The 23,799-nt window shown below is 44.1% G+C and overlaps 1 protein-coding gene across 2 annotated transcripts in view; it reads left to right on the plus strand.

Annotated features, from left to right (window-relative positions):
• The window catches only part of MALT1 (MALT1 paracaspase), a 59,759-nt gene that overhangs the window by 29,685 nt on the left and 6,275 nt on the right, over positions 1-23,799 (plus strand). For both annotated transcript variants that reach the window (XM_069963187.1, XM_069963188.1), the window contains exons 6-14: positions 330-426; positions 4,869-4,913; positions 9,960-9,986; positions 12,440-12,463; positions 14,753-14,956; positions 19,228-19,405; positions 20,225-20,299; positions 21,036-21,163; positions 22,576-22,725. In XM_069963187.1, coding sequence (XP_069819288.1) covers positions 330-426; positions 4,869-4,913; positions 9,960-9,986; positions 12,440-12,463; positions 14,753-14,956; positions 19,228-19,405; positions 20,225-20,299; positions 21,036-21,163; positions 22,576-22,725 — 928 coding nt within the window. The remainder of the gene's footprint in view (positions 1-329; positions 427-4,868; positions 4,914-9,959; positions 9,987-12,439; positions 12,464-14,752; positions 14,957-19,227; positions 19,406-20,224; positions 20,300-21,035; positions 21,164-22,575; positions 22,726-23,799) is intronic.

Here is a 23,799-nt window from a genome sequence, read left to right on the forward strand (position 1 = left end):
ATACTTTACTTCCCCTGTAGTGGCCGCTGTTGGTAATAGTAATAGTGGTAAAAGCAGAAAGATTGGCGATCAACTGATCACTGTACAGGCTTCTACCCCCCATAAAAGGTTATATTTTTATATGCTTTTTTTATGTGTGTTTTTTTTTCGTAGAAGATTTTTTTTCCATGGAAGATTACTTTTAGTCTGAAGTTCTTTATTTCTCTGGTTTCACAGTTTCCTGCAATGACCACTTCCAAGTTTCTGTGAAACATGAAAACTGCACAAATCTCAGTGCTAAATGGAAACGTATCTGTAACCCTAAACCTAACGTCTTGCTTTATATTTAGGTATCCGCCGTTTCGGCAGAAGATCAGGGCTTGTACTATTGCCGCGTGTTCAACAATAATGAGACTGAGAACAGCAAGGAGGTGGAGGTGGTTGTTGGTAAGTCTACAAGGGCAGGCCTCAATAGTTCAGCACAATGTAAGGAGTGGAAAATTCCTTTAATCCTGCACCTATTTTTATGTCAACATCAGGTGATTGTAACAATCTAGATGATTCATCTCCATGGAAATGCCGGACTGATGGAATTTTAGAATGTTTAGTAGACCCACAGCAATACTACTAGTCAAATGATGTAATACACACACATCTATCCTTTGGATTCTGTTAAAGTGCAACTCTACTTCTGAAAAAAAAAAATTGACAATTTAACTCTACAATTAATGTGGATAGATTAAAGGGGTTATCCAACGCTACAAAAACATGGCCACTTTTCCCCTCTCTTGTCTCCAGGTCAGGTGCGGTTTGCAATTAAGCTCCATTTACTTCAAAGGAACTGCGTTCCAAACCCCACCCAATCTGGAGACAAGAGAGGGGGAAAAGTTGCCATGTTGTAGCGCTGGATAACCCCTTTAATATAAACTGTAGTTGTAGTTACTTTGCACTTGCAGTCCACATCTTGTCTAGTCACATCCAACTCTGCATGGAAAATGTTTCCAGTTTCTCTTGTAGTATCGGTTATTGGTACACAGTGCTGCCTAACCCACCTACCCAACCAACCAACTGGCTGTATAGAGAGCTGCAACCCACCCATGCCAAATTATTCCATAGAAGAGTTAAGGCCCTATTACACTAAATGATTATCGGCCTTAGGCTGAGTTCACACTGTGTTTTTGCAGTCCGTTTTTAGGGTGCGTTCACACGTACAGGATCCGCAGAAGATTTGAAGTCGCAGATTCACAGCAATCAAATTTGGGCCATCAAATCTGCTGTAGATCTGTTGCGGATCCTGTACATGTGAACGCACCCTTAACGTATAATTTTTATGAAAAATTGTATACAACTCGTATTGTATGCAACTGTATTCAATTCGTTTGGATCCAGTTTTCTATTGACTTCCATTATAAAGAAAACGGAAAGAAACAGATTCGTGTTTTTGTTGTTTTTTTTTTTAGCGTACACAAAAACATGGTGGTGGTGGTGGTGTTTTAACAGGGAGCTGCGGGAGGGGCTGCCCAGACAATCATATTTTCTGGGTGTCCCATTGAAGAGAGCAGCGATCTGCTGCCACCGGTCCTATTACAAGGAGCTGTCATTGCTGTCATTATCGTTTTTATACAACCTATTGAAAGACCATGGTCAGCCAACATTGGGCATCTTGGCTGATTGTTGCCTTCTAAAGGGAACCAATCAGAACGGCTGTACGCATCTTGCAGCCGGCTCTCCTGTGGTGGCTTCAAGTATGGTAAAATGCATTTCAATCCAGCGCACAAGACAGGAGGAGAGCCGTGAACTAGTCATCTGGGCTCTGACTAGTCACAGCTCTTCCCATGTCTTACATGCAGGGCTAAAATGCATTTTACCGGAATTGAAGCCTACAGAGCCCGGAACCCCCAACACCACAGGAGAACCATCTGTGAGGTGCTTTGCATCCAGTCTGGAAGCCCAATAAGCACAAATAAACTCCAAACGATTATCAGTTTGGTGTAATATTGCCTTAGGGTGCGTTCACACCTACAGGATCTGCAGCAGATCTGCAGCAGATTTGATGCTGTGTTCAGTTATTTAAATGAAATCTGCTGCAGAAAATCAGCTGCAGATCCTGTAGGTGTGAACGCACCATTAAGCAATTTTTCGTTATCTCTGATTAACGATAAACGATCATGGCCACTTTCTTCCAGAGACAGCATCACTCTTGTCTCCAGCTTGGGTGGGGTTTGCCAATTATATCCATTGAAGTGAATGGAGCTTGATTGCAAACCACACCTGAACTGGAGACAAGAGCGGTGTTGTCTCTGGAAGCAAGTGGCCATCTTTTTGTAACGCTGGATAACCCCTTTAACAATAATTTTATGGTCGGCTCAAAAGATGGGATTAGCGATGTACGAACACATTTTTGTTAGGCATTTGATCGTGGCCAGCATACACATTAGCACTTAAATGTGAACAATATAATGATTTTTTGCACGATAATCTTTCCGTGTAATAGAGCTTGTTATGCCTATAGGACGACCACTCTCTGGCATCATAACTTCATTGGCTGCCTAATGTTCCAGGACTGTTTTAAGTACCCAGGCTGATTTACGTTAGCTTTGCCCCTTTTAAGCAGTGGGTGGGGCTTAGTGTAAAGGAGGCGTGGCCTCAGCATACGCAAAAAAACAAAAGTTTGCCCCAGAAAATCACTTTAAGAGTTGCCTCTGGGAATGCTCCCAACATGTCTGGCAAGGCCCCCAAACCCTCCCCTTTTTGTGGGCCAGTTCATGGATTGTACCACCAAGTCTGGTACTGTTGTAACAAGGGTTGTCCAGGATAAGAATTTTTTTTTCCAAAAACAGCGCCATTCCAGTCTTCAGGTTGCGTGTGGTTTTACAAGCCAGCTCTATTCACCTTGATGGAACAGAGTTGCACCCAAACTGATGAAACGAATGGTGCTTAAAGTGTATCTGTCATGACGCCGGCTGCCGGATCATCAGCTGTGAGATCCTCTGGTAGTCTGGAAGTTCGGGTCTCCTAGGATACCAACACGCAATGACAACGTAATACGCGTGACCTACACTGGATCCAATGGGGGTCATGGGCATTATAGTCTCATTGCAGATTAACAGAGGCAGGGGCGTAGCTAGGATTCATGGGGCCCCATAGCAAAAAACTGTATGGGGCCCCATAAATCCTGTACGCCCCCCCCCCCCCCACCAAACACAGACAATGACGCACATATACACACACAGAGGCACCATTAACATATATACAGATACGCCACTGACATACACACATATATATGCTGTAATGTGATTACACTAGTGCTGATGTATACACCATGAGTAGACTGTACACAGGGAAATCATCTCAGTGTAATAAGAAATACTCAACCAGAAATAAAAGAAAATGCAGCAGATATTAATGGTGGGTTCTTTTATTAGAGCCCATCATTAATAGAAGCTGCTGCAGAACATCTTTGGGAGCAAACACACACATATACACCAGTGCTACAGACATTGCTGACATACACACATATATAGCCACAGATACATACACATACTGACATATAAATATATACACAGATACATATATACACACACTGACATATACATATACCCACAGATACATATATACACTCACTGACACACATACACAGCACTTACAGCTCCCTGGCTTCCCCCTCCTCCTCCTGTAGTCCGGGCTGATTTTCACATAGGTATTTAGGACCTTTGGGTCATGTGACTCAAAGGTTCTTAATCCCTCTCCTGTGCCGCCTGGCAGGTCCTGCTCCTCTGTTCAGCCCGCTCACCCGGCACTACAGTGAGGGGCTGAACAGTGCAGTGCTGGACCCCTGGGGGAACGGGGTACCTACCATGAAGGCAGGGCAGGCCTCCTCGGGCCCCCTTCATGCAGGGGGCCCATAGCAGTCGCCTTCCCTGCCTTCACTGTAGCTACGCCACTGAACAGAGGAACTCGCAGTTGATGATCCGGCAGCAGCCGTCGTGGCACACTTTAAGGACTGTGAGGAACTGAAAATTTTCTGCTCCAATCCACAAAGGCTTAAAGGGGTTTTTCCATCAGCGAAAGTTATCACCTATTCACACTGTGACCCCAGACTCCCATGCATGAGTACCACTGCTATTGGAAACAGTGGGTTTAGGTAACACCAATACCAGGCGCCATTGTACTTGTAGTTTACATCAATGGTGCATTATAATATGTTTTCTATGTATTATGCAGTCTAGACAATGCTCTGTGAGCTCTACAGCCTGGACTCCAGACTGATACATTGTACATAGCTAGTCCTGCTCTAAGCTGAGAAGTGATACAATTGTATCCAGTCTAGACAATGCTCTGTGAGCTCTACAGCCTGGACTCCAGACTGATACATTGTACATAGCTAGTCCTGCTCTAAGCTGAGAAGTGATACAATTGTATCCTGTCTAGACAATGCTCTGTGAGCTCTACAGCCTGGACTCCAGACTGATACATTGTACATAGCTAGTCCTGCTCTAAGCTGAGAAGTGATACAATTGTATCCTGTCTAGACAATGCTCTGTGAGCTCTACAGCCTGGACTCCAGACTGATACATTGTACATAGCTAGTCCTGCTCTAAGCTGAGAAGTGATACAATTGTATCCAGTCTAGACAATGCTCTGTGAGCTCTACCCCTACACTGAAGCACATTGCATATTATATACAGTAGGTGTACACTATAATTTAGATACCAGACAGTCTACCAATGAGCATAGTACAGTATATATCAAGTGGGGTTTGGATGGTCAGAATGGTGATGTGATGTGCTGTGCAGTACCGGCTGCGGCCAGAAGGGGAAATTCATTGTACGATTCAGAAATAAAAAAACATAAATTTATTAAATGTTGTTTTTCTCTTAAAATAAAAGGCAGTGCGAAGCTTTGGACAAATGTCGCAGTGGAGTGCACAGAAGGTAGGGACTGACTGACGGCTGCATGTTCTGGCTACAGAACACATTGATATTGCATGGTGGTGGTGGTCTATCTGGTCTGTCTGGTGATGGTGGTCTATCTCGTGTTGGTCTGTCTGGTGGTGGCATAAAATTGTAGGAGGTCAAGTACTGGAAGGGACGCAATGTCCAGAGCTCAGGATCGCCTAAGCATCATGGGGCATGGGCCGCACTTAATAATAGCAGGATGTGTTTCACTAATAAATGGGGCCCTTTAAGAGCCTACATTCCATGGCCATTTGAGGAGTTTAGGGTGGGGGGTTAAATGTCTTGATTTCGGCTTTATGTTGGTAGCTAATTCTATAGAGTTGAGGCATCCCCAGGTTCAGGGGGGATTCATATAATATGGGGTGCGCTTACACTGCTGTCTATGGTCTCGAGAGAGTAACAATTTTTTTATTTTTTATTTTATTTTGCACCACCCTAGTGATGTCGATAAAATCTAACGCTACACATCATCTAGATACAGCCATATAGAGACCAGACTATACTACATAGTGCCCCTTTACCACCTCTTGGGCCCTGGTAATGCCATACAAAAAAAAAACAAACAAATGTTGCCCATTGAATGCCATACTCTGACCACATACAGCATTATAGAAAGCAGATAGTGTCATACTCTGACTGTATACAGCCTTAGGCCATGTTCACACGTTGTAAGAGACCGGCTGGGTCTGAAAAGATCATCCCGGCCGGTACTGCAGTAACGGCCGGATGATCTTTCACGCTGCAAAGTTCTGATGCGGCGCATCTAAGCACGCCTGCATTATATCTCCTTACAGCACACTATGAAGCTTGGGCCGCAGCCGCTCGTTTCATAGTCTGCACTGACCAACATGTCAGTTCTTTGCAGCGCCGCAAGAGATCCCGGCCAGAGCGTAAACTATGTGTATACGCTCCGGCCATGATCCCATAGAAGATAAGTTTTTGGAAATTCTGCTCAACCCAGCACAGGGACCTGGGACCTTGTACTACCCTAGCAGGACGGGAAGCCTACACTGTAGGGCAAAAAAACGGTCAGATTAGAGAATCTATACATGAGTACGAGTATCTTTTACTTTTGTTCTCCACTATGCTATCCCGGCAGAGTACATTGCTACATTGGACAGGGCCCTCAAGACGTTCCTCTACTCTACCCTGCTGTTACAAATCTTACTATTACCTCTTGCCTGTACCTGCAGTTACAAAAGTGTACTTAACTTGTATTACACTGAAGTTCTTACCAGTAAATCAAGTTATCCTAGTTAAGCTATTGGACTCTGGCAGGGGCGTAGCTAAAGGCTGATGGGCCCTGGTGCAAAATGTTAGCTTGGGGCCCCCCCATCTCCCCCCGATCAGGCAAAGTCCTATCTAACGTTATATCCAATTACTCTAATGTGCCACCATGTTCTAATGCCCTGTCACTGCCTCCACCTCATGTACTGCACTACTGCCCCCTATAATTAATGGACTGTATGTGTCATTGTCTAATCATTGTATTCCAATCTTTGACTCTACAGCTGAAAAACTACAACTCTCATCATGAACTGCCAGTTGGAAACGATGGGGGTTGTAGTGCTGCAACCTGAAGAGCCACATGCTGCAAAACTACAACTCCCATTATAAACTCTCAGCAGGGCATGATGAAGTTTGAACTTCTGCAACCTGCAGAAGTCACCTGATATCACCTGCAGTCCTATGTAACACCACAGATAACAGTGATATCCCTCTGAGTACAGATAATGTAGTAGTCATCTGCAGTCCTATGTAACACCACAGATAACGCAGTGATATCTCTGAGTACAGATAATGTAGTAGATGTCACCTGCAGTCCTATGTAACACCACAGATAACACAGTGATATCTCTGAGTACAGATCATGTAGTAGATGTCCCCTGCAGTCCTATGTAACACCACAGATAACACAGTGATATCTCTGAGTACAGATCATGTAGTAGATGTCCCCTGCAGTCCTATGTAACACCACAGATAACACAGTGATATCTCTGAGTACAGATCATGTAGTAGATGTCACCTGCAGTCCTATGTAACACCACAGATAACACAGTGATATCTCTGAGTACAGATAATGTAGATGCAGCACAAGCTGGAGCTCAACGCGGTAAAGATACGGCCACAGGACATAGCTTGGGCCGCCAAGGCAGATGTCTGGAGGAGGGGGCGCTGGTACTTGCTGTCATCTGATTAGGTAAGAGGCCCAATCAGATGACAGCATGTGCCAGCGGGCGCAGCGGGACAGATTAGCGCAGTGCTTCCCAACCTTTTCCACCTCGGGGCGCCCCTACTAAATGATGTTCTACAAAATAAAAAAACCGTCATACAGTGACTCACCGGTGATGTCTTCTTTGATCTGAGGCGTCACTTTCCCTTTTCCTCTCCATCCGGCCCAGTCCTCCAAGATGATTCCTTCCAGATACGTTTTATCCCCTTAGAACCTGCGAGACAAACAATTTAGGCTCCGCACATTTCTAGCAACTTCCTTCCCTTCCTCCCTCCTGTAGGCTCCCATAGTGACTGCACTGTTTGGTGTTATGTGCAGTAAAGTGAGTAGGAATGTGGGATGCCCCCTGTATGTAGGATTCCCTGCTGTGCCCCCATGAGCTAATAATAGCCCCAGAGGTGCCCCCATACAATAATAATGCCCCCAGAGGTGCCCTCATGAGCTAATTATGCCCCCAGAGGTGCCCCCATGAACAAATAATGGCCCCAGAGGTGCCCCCATCAACTAATAATGCCCCCAGAAGTGCCCCCATGAGCTAATAATGCCCCCAGAGGTGCCCCCATGAGCTAATAATGCCCCCAGAGGTGGCCCCCATGAGCTAAAAATGCCCCCAGAGGTGCCCCCATGAACTAATAATGCCCCCATGAACTAATAATGCCTCCAGAGGTGCCCCCATGAACTAATAATGCCCCCAGAGTTGCCCCCTATGAACTAATAACGCCCCCAGAGGTGCCCCCATGAGCTAATAGTGCCCCCAGAGGTGCCCCCATGAACTAATAATGCCCCCAGAGGTGCCCCCATGAACTAATAATGCCCCCAGAGTTGCCCCCTATGAACTAATAATGCCCCCAGAGGTGCCTCCATGAACTAATAATGCCCCCAGAGTTGCCCCCTATGAACTAATAATGCCTCCAGAGGTGCCCCCATGAACTAATAATGCCCCCATGAACTAATAATGCCTCCAGAGGTGCCCCCATGAACTAATAATGCCCCCAGAGTTGCCCCCATGAACTAATAATGCCCCCAGAGGTGCCCCCATGAACTAATAATGCCCCCAGAGGTGCCCCCATGAACTAATAATGCCCCCAGAGTTGCCCCCTATGAACTAATAATACCCCCAGAGGTGCCCTCATATACTAATAATGCCCCCAGAGGTGCCCCCATACACTAATAATGCCCCCAGAGGTGCCCACATGAGCTAATAATGCCCCCAGAGGTGCCCCCAAGAACTAATAATGCCCCCAGAGGTGCCCCCAAGAACTAATAATGCCCCCAGAGGTGCCCCCATACAATAATAATGCCCCCAGAGGCGCCCCCATACAATAATAATGCCCCCAGAGGTGCCCCCATACAATAATAATGCCCCCAGAGGTGCCCCCATATACTAATAACGCCCCCAGAGGTGCCCCTAAAAAAAACAAACATCCTACTCACCTAATCCGGGCTGTGTGGCTGCAGGCAGCAGCTCTCCTCCTCCTCTTCTGGCTCCATCTTGCGAGCCGCAGGGACGGGACTTCCGGCAGACGTGATGACGTCACATCATCACGCCTGCCGGAGAGGTCACGGCCCGGCCTCCCATAGGCTGCTGGTATGAAGTGCCGGCAGCCTATGGGAGAGAATACAGGAGGAGGACGCTGACAGGTCCTTCTCCTGTATTCTGATCGCTTTAATGTTCCGCCCGCTCACTGTGCGGGCGGAACATCAAAGCGATCTGTGCATCCTGAGAAGCTGCGCGGCCGCAGCTTCTCTGGATGCTCAAAAACAAGTGGCAAGGGGGGCCGTGCGGGCCCCCCTAGCATAGGGGCCCGGTCGCCATGGCGACCCCGGCGACCCCTATAGCTACGCCACTGGACTCTGGTATATTTTGTCGCACCTGCACCTATACACCTGTTCACATTTGGGTTATCCAAACATCAAGCGCAGTGCCAGTTTGTCCGGGGTGGGTTCCAACACCACTTCTGGCCACCATTATAAGTGCCCAAGTGATCCTACACCTACGCAGCAACCACAACACCGCATAGCTACCCTGGCAGCGGCATTAGAGGCTGGTCACTGCTTATCATTAGAAGGGACGGGCCATCAGGGGGCCAGATTGGTGCTGTGGAGGCAGGGCAGTGTTCCAAACGGCCTTACCGGACAAAAGATTACATTAAGGCTGGGTTCACACTACGGGTCCTGGGTCCTCCTGGGTCCTCATATTGCAACCAAAACCAGGAGTGGATTGAAAACACACAAAGGATCTGTTCACACAATGGTGAAATTGAGTGGATGGCCGCCATTTAATGGCAAATATTTGCTGTTATTTTAAAACAACGGCTGTTATATTGAAATAATGGCCGTTATTTACTGTTATATGGCGGCCATCCACTCAATTACAACATTATGTGGACAGAGCCTTTCTGTGTTTTCAATCCACTCCTGGTTTTGGTTGCAATATGAGGACCACAATACTGACTGAAATATACGTAGTGTGAACCCAGCCTAAAACTGCACAGGGATGCTACCGAGGATGAAGGTAAGAGATCTGTGCTCAATAGGGAACTATCGTTAAACTTGCTGATACAGATAATAAGCGCCACCGATAGCAAGAAATGATATGCAGTAACTTTGGATATTTGGATTAGTGTCGATTCCTCCATTCACATCCAGAGCTGCATTCGAAATCCTGCTAGTCTCCTCTGAGCTATCACACTGCTGGATGTTTTTTTGTTAGTAGCTTTTTCACATTATTATTATTATTATTATTATTATGTTTCTGGATTTTGCTGACTTTGTTCACTTTATTTCAGATGAACTGAGCGGCATAATCGACAAAGGTACGTTGTGTCCAGCAGGGGGTGGGCGCTTTATGGCAGCTGCAATAAATGGGAAGCTCTGAATAGAGAAATGTCAGAGGCTAAAAGGAAGTGATGGAGTATAGAGAGTGTAAGCGGAGCTACAGTGGAAGCCTGGTGGTGTAGTGCCAGGCCAGCTGGGAGTAGTAGTGCTTTGTATATGGGATGTTCCTAATCCAATGTCCTGGTTACAATACACAGTCACATAGCTCATTCAAGTTTCAGTTATGCAAAGTGCCAGCAAATGACTTCTGACACTAGATGTCCATAAAACAACTGTAACATTATAGAACAGTCTCTTTGTGGGAATATAGAGACTGAGAGGACACAGTCTCTCAATGCTTCTGGAGGAGTTCACCAAAAAAAAAATCTTTCAAATTAACTGGTGCCAGAAAGTGCCAGAGATTTGTAATTTACTTCTATTAAAAAATCTCAAGTCTTTCAGTCCTTATCAGCTGCTGCATGTCCTGCAGAAAGTGGTTTATTCTCTCCAGTGTGACACAGTGCTCTCTGCTGCCATGTCTGTCCATGTCAATAATTGTCCAGACCAGGAGCAAATCCCCATAGAAAACCTCTCCTGCTCTCCAGACTAGAAGGAATACCTCTTCCTGCACGACATACAGCAGCTGATAAGTAATGGAAGGCTTGAGATTTTTTTAAAGAAATAAATTACATATCTTTGGCACTTTCTGGCACCAGTTCATTTGAATTTTTTTTTTTTTTTTTGTGAACTACCCCTTTAAGTATTGCTGGTAGTATATGTATATGTAGCTTAGTCTGGTAATGGGTGAGGTTTTTGCTAGACAGTCTAGTTAATTTACACTCTAGTGTAGAGAATTCCCACAGAAATGGCAAATGGCAGTGTAGTGAACTGAGGTATACAGTTGAGGGTGCATTAGAGAACATGATTGTGATGTGTAGCAACTAAGCACTAGCTCTAAATTATGGCGTCAAAAGTTAGCTAAAGCAAGAGAGTCCCTGAGGATCTGTTAGCTCTCTCAGCTAGCCAATTTTCCCTGTCTTGAAACGGAACAGGTGTTTGAGTTTAGCTGTAAAATCAGAGTGGATTATGGGCAGTCTTGTATGACTGCGGCGGGGGTTGCGATCAGAGCAGCGGCGGGGGTGGCGATCGGGTGGCGATCAGAGCGGCGGCGGAGATCGAGCCGGTGCAGGGGGCTGCGGACATGCGGGGGGCGAGGCGGCGGGCGGGGCTGCGGGCGGCCGGACTTTCGCATGACGACTGTTTACACGGAACAATCGGCGAATTTTTTGTGAATGACAATTTAAGAACACGTTAAAAGATCAAAATGAACGATTTCTCGCTCGTCGTTTGATCGTTCACTGTGTTTACACGTACGATTATCGTTCGAATTCGATCCTTATCGTGCAAATTTCGTGTAAATGCAGCATTACACAGGCCGATAATCATTTAACGAGGGCTGCAGGGACATCGTTACCGATGTCCTTGCAGCCCTTGTTTAAACACCATACATTACCTAAGCATGTTGCAGGGCTTCTCCTGCGCTCCTTCTTCCTCTATCTATCTCCTATCTATCTATCTCCTATCTATCTATCTCCTATCTATCTATCTATCTATCTATCTATCTATCTATCTATCTATCTATCTATCTCCTATCTATCTATCTATTATCTATCTATCTCCTATCTATCTATCTCCTATCTATCTATCTATCTATCTATCTATCTATCTATCTATCTATCTATCTATCTATCTATCTATCTCCTATCTATCTATCTATTATCTATCTATCTATCTATCTATCTCCTATATATCTATCTATCTCCTATCTATCTCCTATCTATCTATCTATCTCCTATCTATCTATCTATCTATCTATCTACCTATCTATCTATCTATCTATCTATCTATCTATCTATCTATCTCCTATCTATCTATCTATCTCCTATCTATCTATCTATCTATCTATCTATCTATCTATCTCCTATCTATCTATCTATCTATCTATCTATCTTCTATCTATCTATCTATCTATCTATCTATCTATCTATCTCCTATCTATCTATCTATCTATCTATCTATCTATCTATCTATCTCCTATATATCTATCTATCTCCTATCTATCTATCTATCTATCTATCTATCTATCTATCTATCTCCTATCTATCTATCTCCTATCTATCTCCTATCTATCTATCTATCTATCTATCTATCTATCTATCTATCTATCTATCTATCTATCTCCTATCTATCTATCTATCTATCTATCTATCTATCTATCTATCTCCTATCTATCATCTATCTATCTATCTATCTCCTATCTATCTATCTATCTATCTATCTATCTATCTATCTATCTATCTATCTATCTCCTATCTATCTCCTATCTATCTATCTATCTATCTATCTATTTATCTACCTATTCTGATGTATAAAAGTCTCTATTTTCTTGCAGAAACCACTGATGAGCCCCTCTTTGGTAAGTGACATAGCTTTCAGCATACACAGTATGTAATACTCCATATAGTAGTGGCCCCGCAGTCAGCACAGCACATGTCAAAACCGGAACCTAGTATTTATGCAAATGTCGCCAGATGCCATTGACGGCAGATAAGATAATAGCCGCCAGTACTGGGCACAGTGACTCACAGGCTGTGTACATATATACTTAGTGGCAGCAGCTTCCTACTAGCACAGTTCTTTCCTCCTGGATTCACTCTATTAGTTACGACATGTCTGATGAGAAGCTGATTGTATTATTAATAAGTCTGAGCTGTCAATCTCCATGCTGAGACCCCGCCTTCTAATCCAAATCCTGTACAATGTAACATGATAGCAATCCTTAAAGGAGGAGATACAATGTTTCCGCTTTGTTATTCTATAATTGCTGGAAGATTGTGATGGTGACCACATTGGCTGCCCAAGTTTCCCATGAAGCATGTGTGATGTCGCATTGTGCTGGGGATCCCATGTAGCATGTGTGATGTCATACTGTGCCCGGAATCCCATATAGTATGTGTGATGCTTCAATGTGATGGATCCCATGTAGCGTGTGTGATGTCGCTCTGTACACAGAATCCCATGTAGCATGTGTGATGTTGCATTGTACCCGGGATCCCATGTAGCAAAGTGTGATGTTGCACTGTGCTGGGGATCCCATGTAGCATGTGTGATGTTGCACTGTGCTGGGGATCCCATGTAGCATGTGTGATGTTGCACTTTACACAGGATCCCATGTAGAATGTGCGATGTTGCACTGTGCTGGGGATTTCATGTAGCATGTGTGATGTTGCACTGTGCCCGGGATGCCATGTAGCATGTGTGATGTCGCACTGTGATGGATCCCATGTAGCATGTGTGATGTTGCATTGTGTCTGGGATCCCATGTAGCATGTGTGATGTCGCACTGTGATGGATCCCATGTAGCATGTGTGATGTCGCACTGTGATGGATCCCATGTAGCATGTGTGTTGTTGCACTGTGTCCGGGACCTCATGTAGTATGTGTGATGCTGCAATGTGATGGATCTCATGTAGCGAGTGTGATGTCGCACTGTACCCAGGATCCCATGTAGCATGTGAGATGTTGCATTGTACCCGGGATCCCATGTAGCATGTGTGATGTTGCACTGTGCTGGGGATCCCATGTAGCATTTGTGATGTTGCACTGTGTCCGGGGTCCCATGTAGCATTTGTGATGTTGCATTGTGTCCGGGATCCCATGTAGCATGTGTGATATTGCACTGTCCTGGGGATCCCAAGTAGCATGTGTGATGTTGCACTGTCCTGGGGATCCCATGTAGCGTGTGTGATGTTGCACTGTCCTGGGGATCCCATGTAGCATGTGTGATGTTGCACTGTCCTGGGGATCCCAAGTAGCATGTGTGATGTTGCACTGTCCTGGGGATCCCATGTAGCGTGTGTGATGTTGCACTGTCCTGGGGATCCCATGTAGCATGTGTGATGTTGCACTGTGCTGGGGATCCCATGTAGCATTTGTGATGTTGCATTGTGTCCGGGATCCCATGTAGCATGTGTGATGTTGCATTGTGTCCGGGATCCCATGTAGCATGTGTGATGTTGCACTGTGCTGGGGATCGCATTTAGCATGTGTGATGTTGCACTGTCCTGGGGATCCCATGTAGCATGTGTGATGTTGCACTGTGCTGGGGATCCCATGTAGCATGTGTGATGTTGCACTGTGCTGGGGATCCCATGTAGCATGTGTGATGTTGCACTGTGCTGGGGATCCCATGTAGCATGTGTGATTTTGCAATGTGTCTGGGATCCCATGTAGCATGTGTGATGTTGCACTGTTTCCGGGATCCCATGTAGCATATGTGATGTTGCAATGTGTCTGGGATCCCATGTAGCATGTGTGATGTTGCACTGTGCTGGGGATCCCATGTAGCATGTGTGATGTTGCACTGTGCTGGGGATCCCATGTAGCATGTGTGATGTTGCACTGTATTATTGTTGCATTGTTTATAAGATTATATTCATGTTGCACCGTACTCCGGATTACATGCAGCATTGTAATACTGCACCACACCTAGGATTGCATTCATGTTGCATTGTATCTGGGATTCTATACAATAGATGTTGCACTGCTCCTGAACATACATGTAACATATGTGCCGTTGTATTGTATCTTGATTTCCATGTCATAGGTGTGATGTTACACTGATGTTGATGACTACGTGTAGCATATGGGATGTTGCACTGTGCCAGAGATGTGGTTCACTTTACCAGTCTGACTCTCTTTCCAGCCACAGACAAGGTTGCATTGCTGATCGGTAACATGTCCTACAAGAACCATTCCCAACTCAAAGCCCCAATGGTCGACGTATATGAACTTACAAACCTGCTGCGGCAACTCGACTTCAAGGTGGTGTCACTGCTGGACCTCACCGAGGTGGAAATGAAGAACACAGTCAATGAATTCTTACTACTACTGGACAAAGGCGTGTATGGTAAGAACCCTCTATCTATCTATCTATCTATCTATCTATCTATCTATCTATCTATCTATTATCATCTATCTATCTCCTATCTATCTCCTATCTATCTATCTCCTATCTATCTATCTATCTATCTATCTATCCATCCTCTGCAGCCGTTGTGACCCATCATGAACACTGCGTCACTCATCGCCTCCCTTTACTTCCTGTGGTTTTGTTTTGCAAGATACTGTAGTCAGATAATATTCCGCTTCCCTCTTTGCTGGGTTGTACAATGATAGTTCTGTTTTGCCATTTCTTTTTTTGGACTTATCGATTTCTTTATCGTATTTGCACACTACCACCTGCCGCCTGCTCCACCAGAGATATGTTTTCTAAGTTATCTCCCTCCTACTGAAAAGCTACATCTAACCTGTGGGAACAAGTCCAGAACAATACTGACATGACGTATGTACTACTGTATGTACGGGAACACAGTTACTAGGGTATGAATCACTTTACAGGAGGTAACCAGTTCTTTATTGTAAGCTTGTTTATTATGGCACCCTAAGATAAAGTGCCAATATACTGATCATTAAAGGGATTGAGAAATTCCAGGTGCCTGTACGTCTAGGCCTAGAGAACTGCACAGGCTATTGATTTCAATGAGTACTGTGCAATTCCTCATTGCACCTGTGGCAGTGCTGCTATTATATTAAATATATATATAACTATGTATTAAATACATAAATATCATTTTTAAAATATATAGTTTTTAGCTCATTTTGTAATTTTCAATCCATAATCTGAAATCTTGCAGTTTCTATTCTGACCACTAGGCCTAAAACTAAGCCGAGACTTCCTGTTCTGTGTGTGATGGTAAGGAGGAATCTGCTGGAAAGTGATCTGTACAGCATTTCAGCAGAGTGACACCGGTAGATAGAGAAGACATTAGATGATGATCATAGCTCAGCCTCCCCCTCCCTGTGCAATAGCCTTTTGAAAGGTCACAGAGCATGCCCAGTAACGTTTCCCTTTCATGTCAATGTGACAGCTTCTGTCTGTAGTTGTCTATGGTAATGGGGCTTGCCTATCGATAATCGGCTAAATCAAGCCAATTCAGACGATTATTGTTCCTTGTAATAGAGGCAACAATCAGCCGATGAAACACTCATTGGCTGATCATTTCTCAGACCTAAAATCATCAGCCGCCGACCGCGCATCGCTATGTGCAGCCAACGGTTGACGATGTAATATAAAGTTTACATTACCTGTCCACGTTCCCAGTCTTCTCCTGCGCTCTGTTTCCACCTGGGTCCACTCAGCCAATCACTTGTCGCGCCGGTCCCAGCCTGTGATTGACTGAACAGCCTGTCAGACAGGCTGCTTTGAAGCCGCAGCATGGGACCAGGAAGGAAGCAGAATGAGAGGACCGGGAACGTGGAGAGGTAATGTAAACTGTTTGGGCAAAGGTTTCATGGATATCGCTATCTATCTATCTATCTATATATATAGAAAATATATATGTGTTGCTTGAAAAAGGTTTAATCGAGAAACTGAAACGTTGTATTGCACACTATGGGTGAATAAAACCACTGTTTTTTCACTATTTTCAGAGTGCCGCCTTCCCATCTATTGTTTGGATATCTATCTATCTATCTATCTATCTATCTATCTATCTATCTATATATATATATATATATATACACATATATATATATATATATATATATACAGCCCGTGCTAAACGATTATAGGGCCATGTAATAGGCCCAGTAAACAAGCGCCGATATAACAGATTTACAGTATTGATCAGCCCATGTATTAGGACCCTAAAAAGATTGGATGAGATGGCTTCCCCAATAATAATTTAGAAAAAATAAAATAAAAAATACCGACCAAAAATAGAAACTGAAAAACATAGCTGAATGTATGTATCTAAACAGGAATTAAAAAATAAAAAAAAAAGCTAATAAATTCCCTTTAAGGAGGACCAGTCATCACTTCTGAGCTGTCTGTCATAGCAAATACACACAACGTCCATGAAATAACAATATTGGATGAGCTATTCTTATAGATAGATGCGCCATTACTCTGTTATTCTTAGTAGAAATCTATGACTTAATAACCTACACTGTCTGACACTATCCAAACAGTGCAGGACTGTTTGGCGACATGCTCCCAATTGGTAACACCTAGATGGTTATTGAGTCATACGTTCCTAGTAAGAATAACACAGGAGCGACACATCGCAGAGCTATAGAAAAAAAATGTAATCCTGAATTGTTATTTCATGGGGAATATAGGTATATACTACAACAAACAGTATATACTGTATCTACATTTTACATTACACTTGAAGAAGTTTTCCCTTTAAGAGATTCTAAAAAAAGGGATGGGGAACCTTCGGCCCTCCAGCTGTTGCAAAGCTACAATTCCCATCATGGCTGGACAGCCAAAGCTTTAGCGGATGGATAAGGAATCCCTTGTGTCTGTTTTCACTAGGAATGAGTGAATTTATAGTAAGAACGAAGCAAGTATTTCACTAGGATCAGCTGGCAGCTGAAGTTTGTGCTATTCCACTCCAGGTTCTGGGAAAAGCTGAATCCAGTCCTGGGAAACTTCTCCCAGTTCCCATGACTGGGCCCAGCTTTTCCCAGGATGGACTTCAAACCCAGCTGCCTGACAAGCTGCCGATCCTGACATAGCGCTTGCTTTGTTCATCCCTAGTTATCACTTCTGCTGGTTCTAAAGGGGGCACAAAAACATAGTAAAGAAAGGCCAAAAAGGATGGAAAGCACGCCCTCCTCAGACTCTTACTGCTGTATTAATCGGATTTTTGTACAATTTTAAAATTTCAGTTGAGAAATTCTATAAAAACACTGGGCTTCCCCTTTAAATGGTTTCAGTTGAAGTCTCTTCCTACGAGTTTTTATCACTCATCTTTTATTTCATAGTCTTTCTTTTACTTTCTTGTAACGTCAGTTTCCTGTTTTTGTGATTTTTTTTTTTCTCTGCTGAGCTGTGTAGATTTCAGGAAGCCAATGACCAAGGCTCCTTTTCAGACAGCTGCCCAGTATGAGGACCGATTGCTGGTTCAATGGCTGATCTAATGTGAGGTGTATTCTCATTTCACAAAGTTATCCCCTATCCACAGGCTGAGGGGCAACTAGCACATTGGTGGGGTCCGACCACAGAGATTACTTTAAGAGTTTAGCACGTGGGACACATGTTTATTCTGGGAACAATTTTGTCCCAGTTCTTTGACTCACTGTGGGTCCTAGGGATCTTTATTTACTGGCTTGTTATCCCCTATCCACAAATATTCTATATGGCCAAAAGTATGTATCAGAATGCAGATAAAATTTTTCTATTGTGTCTGAAATTCCCCTTTAAGGTCTAAAATACAATTCTTTACAGTGGTTCTCCAGGACTTTAAAGGGGTTATCCAGTGCTCCAAAAACATGGCCACTTTCTTTCAGAGACAACACGACTCTAGTCTCCAGTTCTGGTGCGGTTTGCAATTAAGCTCCATTAACTTCAATGGAATTCAGCAGCAAAACCCCACCCAAGCTGGAAACAAGAGTGGGGCTGTCTCTGGAAGAAAGTGGCCATGTTTTTTTTAACGCTGGATAACCCCTTTAACATTCCTGGAGAATCAGCTTTGTTGATCGTTGCAGGTCCTTAAAGTTGGACCCCAAAAGAGCAAACTAAATGTCAAAGTCCCTTAAAGGGAATCTATCACTACCACACCACTTACTGACCCTTTAATATGTGCTGACAGTCACTTTGATCAAATACATCTGTACTAGGGATGGTCCGAACCGAGTTCGGTTCGGGTTCGTACGAACCCGAACCCTCGGTAATGATTCCGGCTGTCTGCCCGCTCCGTGGAGCGGGCGCATCCAGTGGGAGGACCGCCTGGAAAACTGGGATACAGCCATAGCCATAGGCTGTATCCCAGTTTTCCAGGCGTTCCTCCGGCTGTATCCGCCCGCTCCACGGAGCGGGCAGACAGCGGGAATCTGCTGCCGAACGTTCGGGTTCAAACGAACCCGAACCTCGGCAGGTTCGGACCATCCCTAATCTGTACCTTTCTAATTCTAACCAGCTGCTTTGTATCAGAAATATTTACTAAAATGGAATATGCAAATTAGTTTACTTGGTCCATTTAGGGCATTCGCAAGCTCAAGGTGCACCACTGCTGTTGCCCACTGCGCATGCTTCCTCTTAAATATTCATGGTGGGATCTCCTGCTGATGTAGGTCCCAGCTTCAACTAATCACTGTACTCTTCACCTGCAGGATTGCTATACTATGCCGGTCATGGTTATGAAAACTTTGGAAACAGCTTCATGGTTCCTATCGACGCACCGAAACTTCATGGATCTTCAAATTGCTTGTGTGTCCAAAGAATCCTAAAGCTGATGCAGGAGAAGGAAACCGGACTCAATGTCTTTCTGCTGGATATGTGCCGCAAAAGGTGAGGGAATATTTCACCGGTTGTGTTATCCCAAAATGTACTGCACCAATAAAGTGGGCCCAGAACAGTATGGCGGGTTATATGTGACCTGATATTGGATGACAAAAGAGATGAGCAAACTTTGAGTACATCTGGGTTCGTCTGAACCTGAACTCTTGACATTTGATGACCACTTGCTGAAGAAGTTGGCTGCAGCCCTAGGGAGTACTGGAAAACATGGATAAAGCCTATGGCCTATGGTCATAGCCATGTTTTCCAGGCGGCCTCAGGGATGCATCCAACTTTTTCAGCCAGTGGTAACCAAATGCCAGGAAATCAGGTTCATACTCATACTCAAGTTTGCTCATCTCTAGTGGACAGCCTAAGCCAGTGGATGGGGAAGAGATACAGTATATGTATGGCTGCTCAAGTGTACGCTGGCTGCCTATCAGTCAACTAAGTAGTATGTATGGTGGCATCATGACACCCCCCCAACAGCTCATGAGTGTCTTATCGGGGAGGGTCCAACCACTGGAATCCCTACTGATCAAAAAATGTTGGTCAACTTTTAAAGACAACCTGTCATCACTTTCATACTGTCTGAATGACTAGTTATGATGGCCATCGGTGGCTTCTGCCAGCCTTGATCAATAGATCTATTAATAAAGGCTGGTGGGGTAGGGAGAAGCTGCTGGGAACCACACCGATGACTTCTGGCTCAGGCAGCATTAAAGTGTTGGAGTAATCCAGAGGGAGAGGTACTCTTGTTCTTGACTGGCCATTATGGATATTTTTTATCCTGGACATAGCCATCTTTCATCATAATATCTTGTATTACAGGAATCAGTATGATGACACCATCTTAATACCAGAAAACCTAAAGGTGACTGCGAACATTGTCTTCGGATATGCCACGTAAGTTCTTCTCACTTGTCACAGATGTCACATGAAGAAGTTTATGAATATATTACTGTTTTGGTCTAAAGCAAAATTAGGGATGGGCCTTCAAACCTTCTACGATCTCCACCAGCTATTTTATTTATTTCTATTATAACATTTTTACATCTTAAATTTTCTGACTCAATAGATGGCTACGCAAGCCAACTCCATAGGAGCGGCAAAATCTTTATCTGGAGAGTGACCCTAGTGGTAGCTGTCGGTAACACCACAGCAGTGTCGTGCCAAGTGTATGGCGGCCTACAGCAAAGTTATTGGGGGAAATTTATCAAACTGGTGTAAAGTAGAATTGGCTCAGTTGCCCCTAGCAACCAAACATATTCCACCTTTCATTACTCACAGATTCTTTGGAAAATGAAAGGTGGAATCTGATTGGTTGCTAGGGGCAACAGAGCCAGTTTCACTTTACACCATGTTTGATAAATCTCCCCCATTGTGTTTATAATAACCATACATCTTGGCCACCAAATCTTCCACCGTCATTGTGGAGTTGTCATTTAGCACGCCCACACCATTACACAGCTGTACCCATAGATGTCCAGTGCCGACTGATCAATGTCTTCCTAATTGGGCCCTAGAGAGCTCTTCACACTGTTTGGTAATACGGTCTGGTGGACACAGACATATATTATATTCCGAGTCTAGTTAATGAGGATTTTCTTGTCATACCTTGTGTGATTTTACATTCATCTAGGTGCCAGGGGGCAGAGGCCTTTGAAATACAACATTCAGATCTAGCAAATGGCATTTTTATGAAGTTTCTCAAGAAACGCTTATTAGAAGATAAGAAGATCACCGTTCTGCTGGACGAGGTCGGAGAAGGTGAAAAGATGATTTATACTAAGGCTACATTCGCACGTCCATTGTATGGAAGCATTCTAGTATTTGCCTTTAATATTTTATGTTTATTCGAATCATGTCATTGGCTTTCACCTTGCTTTCCTAGACACCTGCCTGGTTGGGTGGTATTCACACACAACTGTCCATTCATGTGACCAAAACTAGCAGAAACTGATAGACTTGTCTGATACCCATACACATTAGGGAAAAATTCACCAATTCCTGATGATTTTGGCATAAACGACCAGCTGTCTAATGTATATGGGGGGCTTCCAACTTTCCTAACAGATAATGTTGGATAAGAGAGATATCCTTTCATTCTCACAGATATATACTACCACTAGAGGAGTCTGGCAGCAGCTTATCCCCCTCTGTATTCAGAACACATAAAGACTCATGAAGTCAAGTGTTAAGGAGTAGAAGTAGATTGATCTGCAGTTTCCTATCGCAGGATGCAGGTCGTGATGTGACAGCCACAAAGCCCTGGTAGTAGTAGTAGTTTTACATCCCTTTAGCTAGGACTGGAAGTTCTCCAGGAGTAGATTATCAGCAGGAGTCCATGAGATAACTCCATGTGCTTCCAGATTAGGTTTCTTTTGGGAATACTTTATTGTAGACTTGTATCTCCTTAGCTTGAGGTGCTGACCTGAAAGAGGTTGTCCTGGAAAAATGAATACTTGGCCAGGCTGCTGGTGCTGCGGGAGACATGTTGCTAATTCATACTTACCTATCACATTCCCTGCCACTTCCCGCTCTGCTCCACTTCCTGTGTTTTCATAACATACGATGACTCCCCACTTTCTTAGAAAACAAACGCTCAGTATGGAGTCTATGCTGGGCGACCATTTTCGGTGGGGGTGGGACGTCATTGTATGTTGTGAAAACACAGAAAGTGATACAGAGCGGGCAGTGGTCGGGAACGGGAAAAGTAAGTATGAATTACCTAAATGTCCTCCACAGCCCCGGCAGCCTGGCCAAGTATTAGTTTTTCCTCGACAACCTTGAACTACTTAACTGGTCTAAATCAGATCCTGCCCTCTACCTAAGAAGAAAACAGGGCTAGGGAAGTTCCTTCCATATACCCTAGCAAATTTTTTGTTATAGATGTTTAGCAGTGTTCTGGGATAAGGCCTTTCTCATGTGTCCCTACAGAAATATGACACTAGAGGTCGATTCACACAGGATTACAAAGGAAAAATTTGCTAAATGTAGTAAAACACAAAGACAAAACTGCAACCATACAACAACCAGTAACTCTAAGAAGCAGGATCTGCACTGGGATACTGCATGTGTGTACTTGGGGACAAAAGTTGGGCAGACAGCTATCTCATGCACAGCGGCCTGCTATACGGACACTACAACCCTGCCCATTTACTATTCCTTCCTTCCATTAGATATGGGGCGCTGTCTGCTCACCAAAGGGATGCAGGCTCTGGAAATCCGCAGCAGCCTGTCCGCCAGGAGGGCACTTACAGATCCTATACAGCAAAAGGCATGTTCTCCAGAGTCCTTGGCAAGAAATCTGCAGTGGGCCAAGGCAAATGGTAAGATCTTTGAAACATATCAATCCAGGAACTACGGTAGATGGTTCAAACTAGTTTCTGTTGCGGGAATCAGCACAAGAAGCATTGGAGTTTATGGAACGTCTATCTAAACTAGGTTTGGGGGACTTTTTTGGTTAAAGTTTTTTTTTATGATACACAAATAAAGGCAACAAGATAACTGTGAAAAGCAGGCGTCAATAGGCGAAGAAAGTAGGGTATACCAAGGGGGCCTGGCAGCCATACTTTAAAAAGTGCCCTGCTGCCCTATCCCATGACAGCTCTGCTTGTAAACATCACAACCCATGATGCCTTCTGGAAATAGCCAGGTGGAGCCTGTAGATAAGTTACTGGGCCCTGAAATCCCACTTTATATATTGGTCCTACGTAAAGTATGTACCAGGGACTGCATTGCTATTTTGTGCCATAGGATTAAGACAAAGCAGCAACTTTATTTATATAGCGCCAACATATCCTGAAGTACTATACACAGATTGGTCCCTGTGCACACTGGGACTCACAATCTAAATTTTGGAGTGTGTGAGCAAACACAGGGAGAACCTACAAACTCCTAGCGGATTTTGTCCACGGTGGGATTTGAGCCCAGAGCGCCAGCACTGCAACTAATACAGATCTTGAAAGATATTGCAAAATCCATGTCAGAAGTTAGAGACCATATTAAAGACCATGTCTACCTTTCTACTGATTTTTAATACTAATTTATTTCCTGAATGCAGAATAAAGCAGCTTTCTAAATAGTTTCCCTTACAAATTTCCTACCATTTAGCTGCTTCTCAGTAAAAGATAAGATGAATCTGTCAGGCAAACTTTCTGCTCTCTGGGATAGAGATAATAGGATGGATGGATGGAAGGATGGATTGATGGGGGGGAGAGAAACCTTGGAGTACAGCTCATACAGGCTGAGAAAGGAAGAAAGACAGATACAAAGCAGGGAAGAATCTGTCAGAAAGAGAGCAGAGCAACCACAGAACTGTATAGAGGTTGTAGAAAAAAAAACTAAGGAACATTTTTAATAAAGAACTATGGAGAATTTTTTTTTTTTACCATTATTACCAC

This window comes from Dendropsophus ebraccatus, chromosome 3 (assembly GCF_027789765.1).
Source record: "Dendropsophus ebraccatus isolate aDenEbr1 chromosome 3, aDenEbr1.pat, whole genome shotgun sequence".
NCBI lineage: Eukaryota > Metazoa > Chordata > Amphibia > Anura > Hylidae > Dendropsophus > Dendropsophus ebraccatus.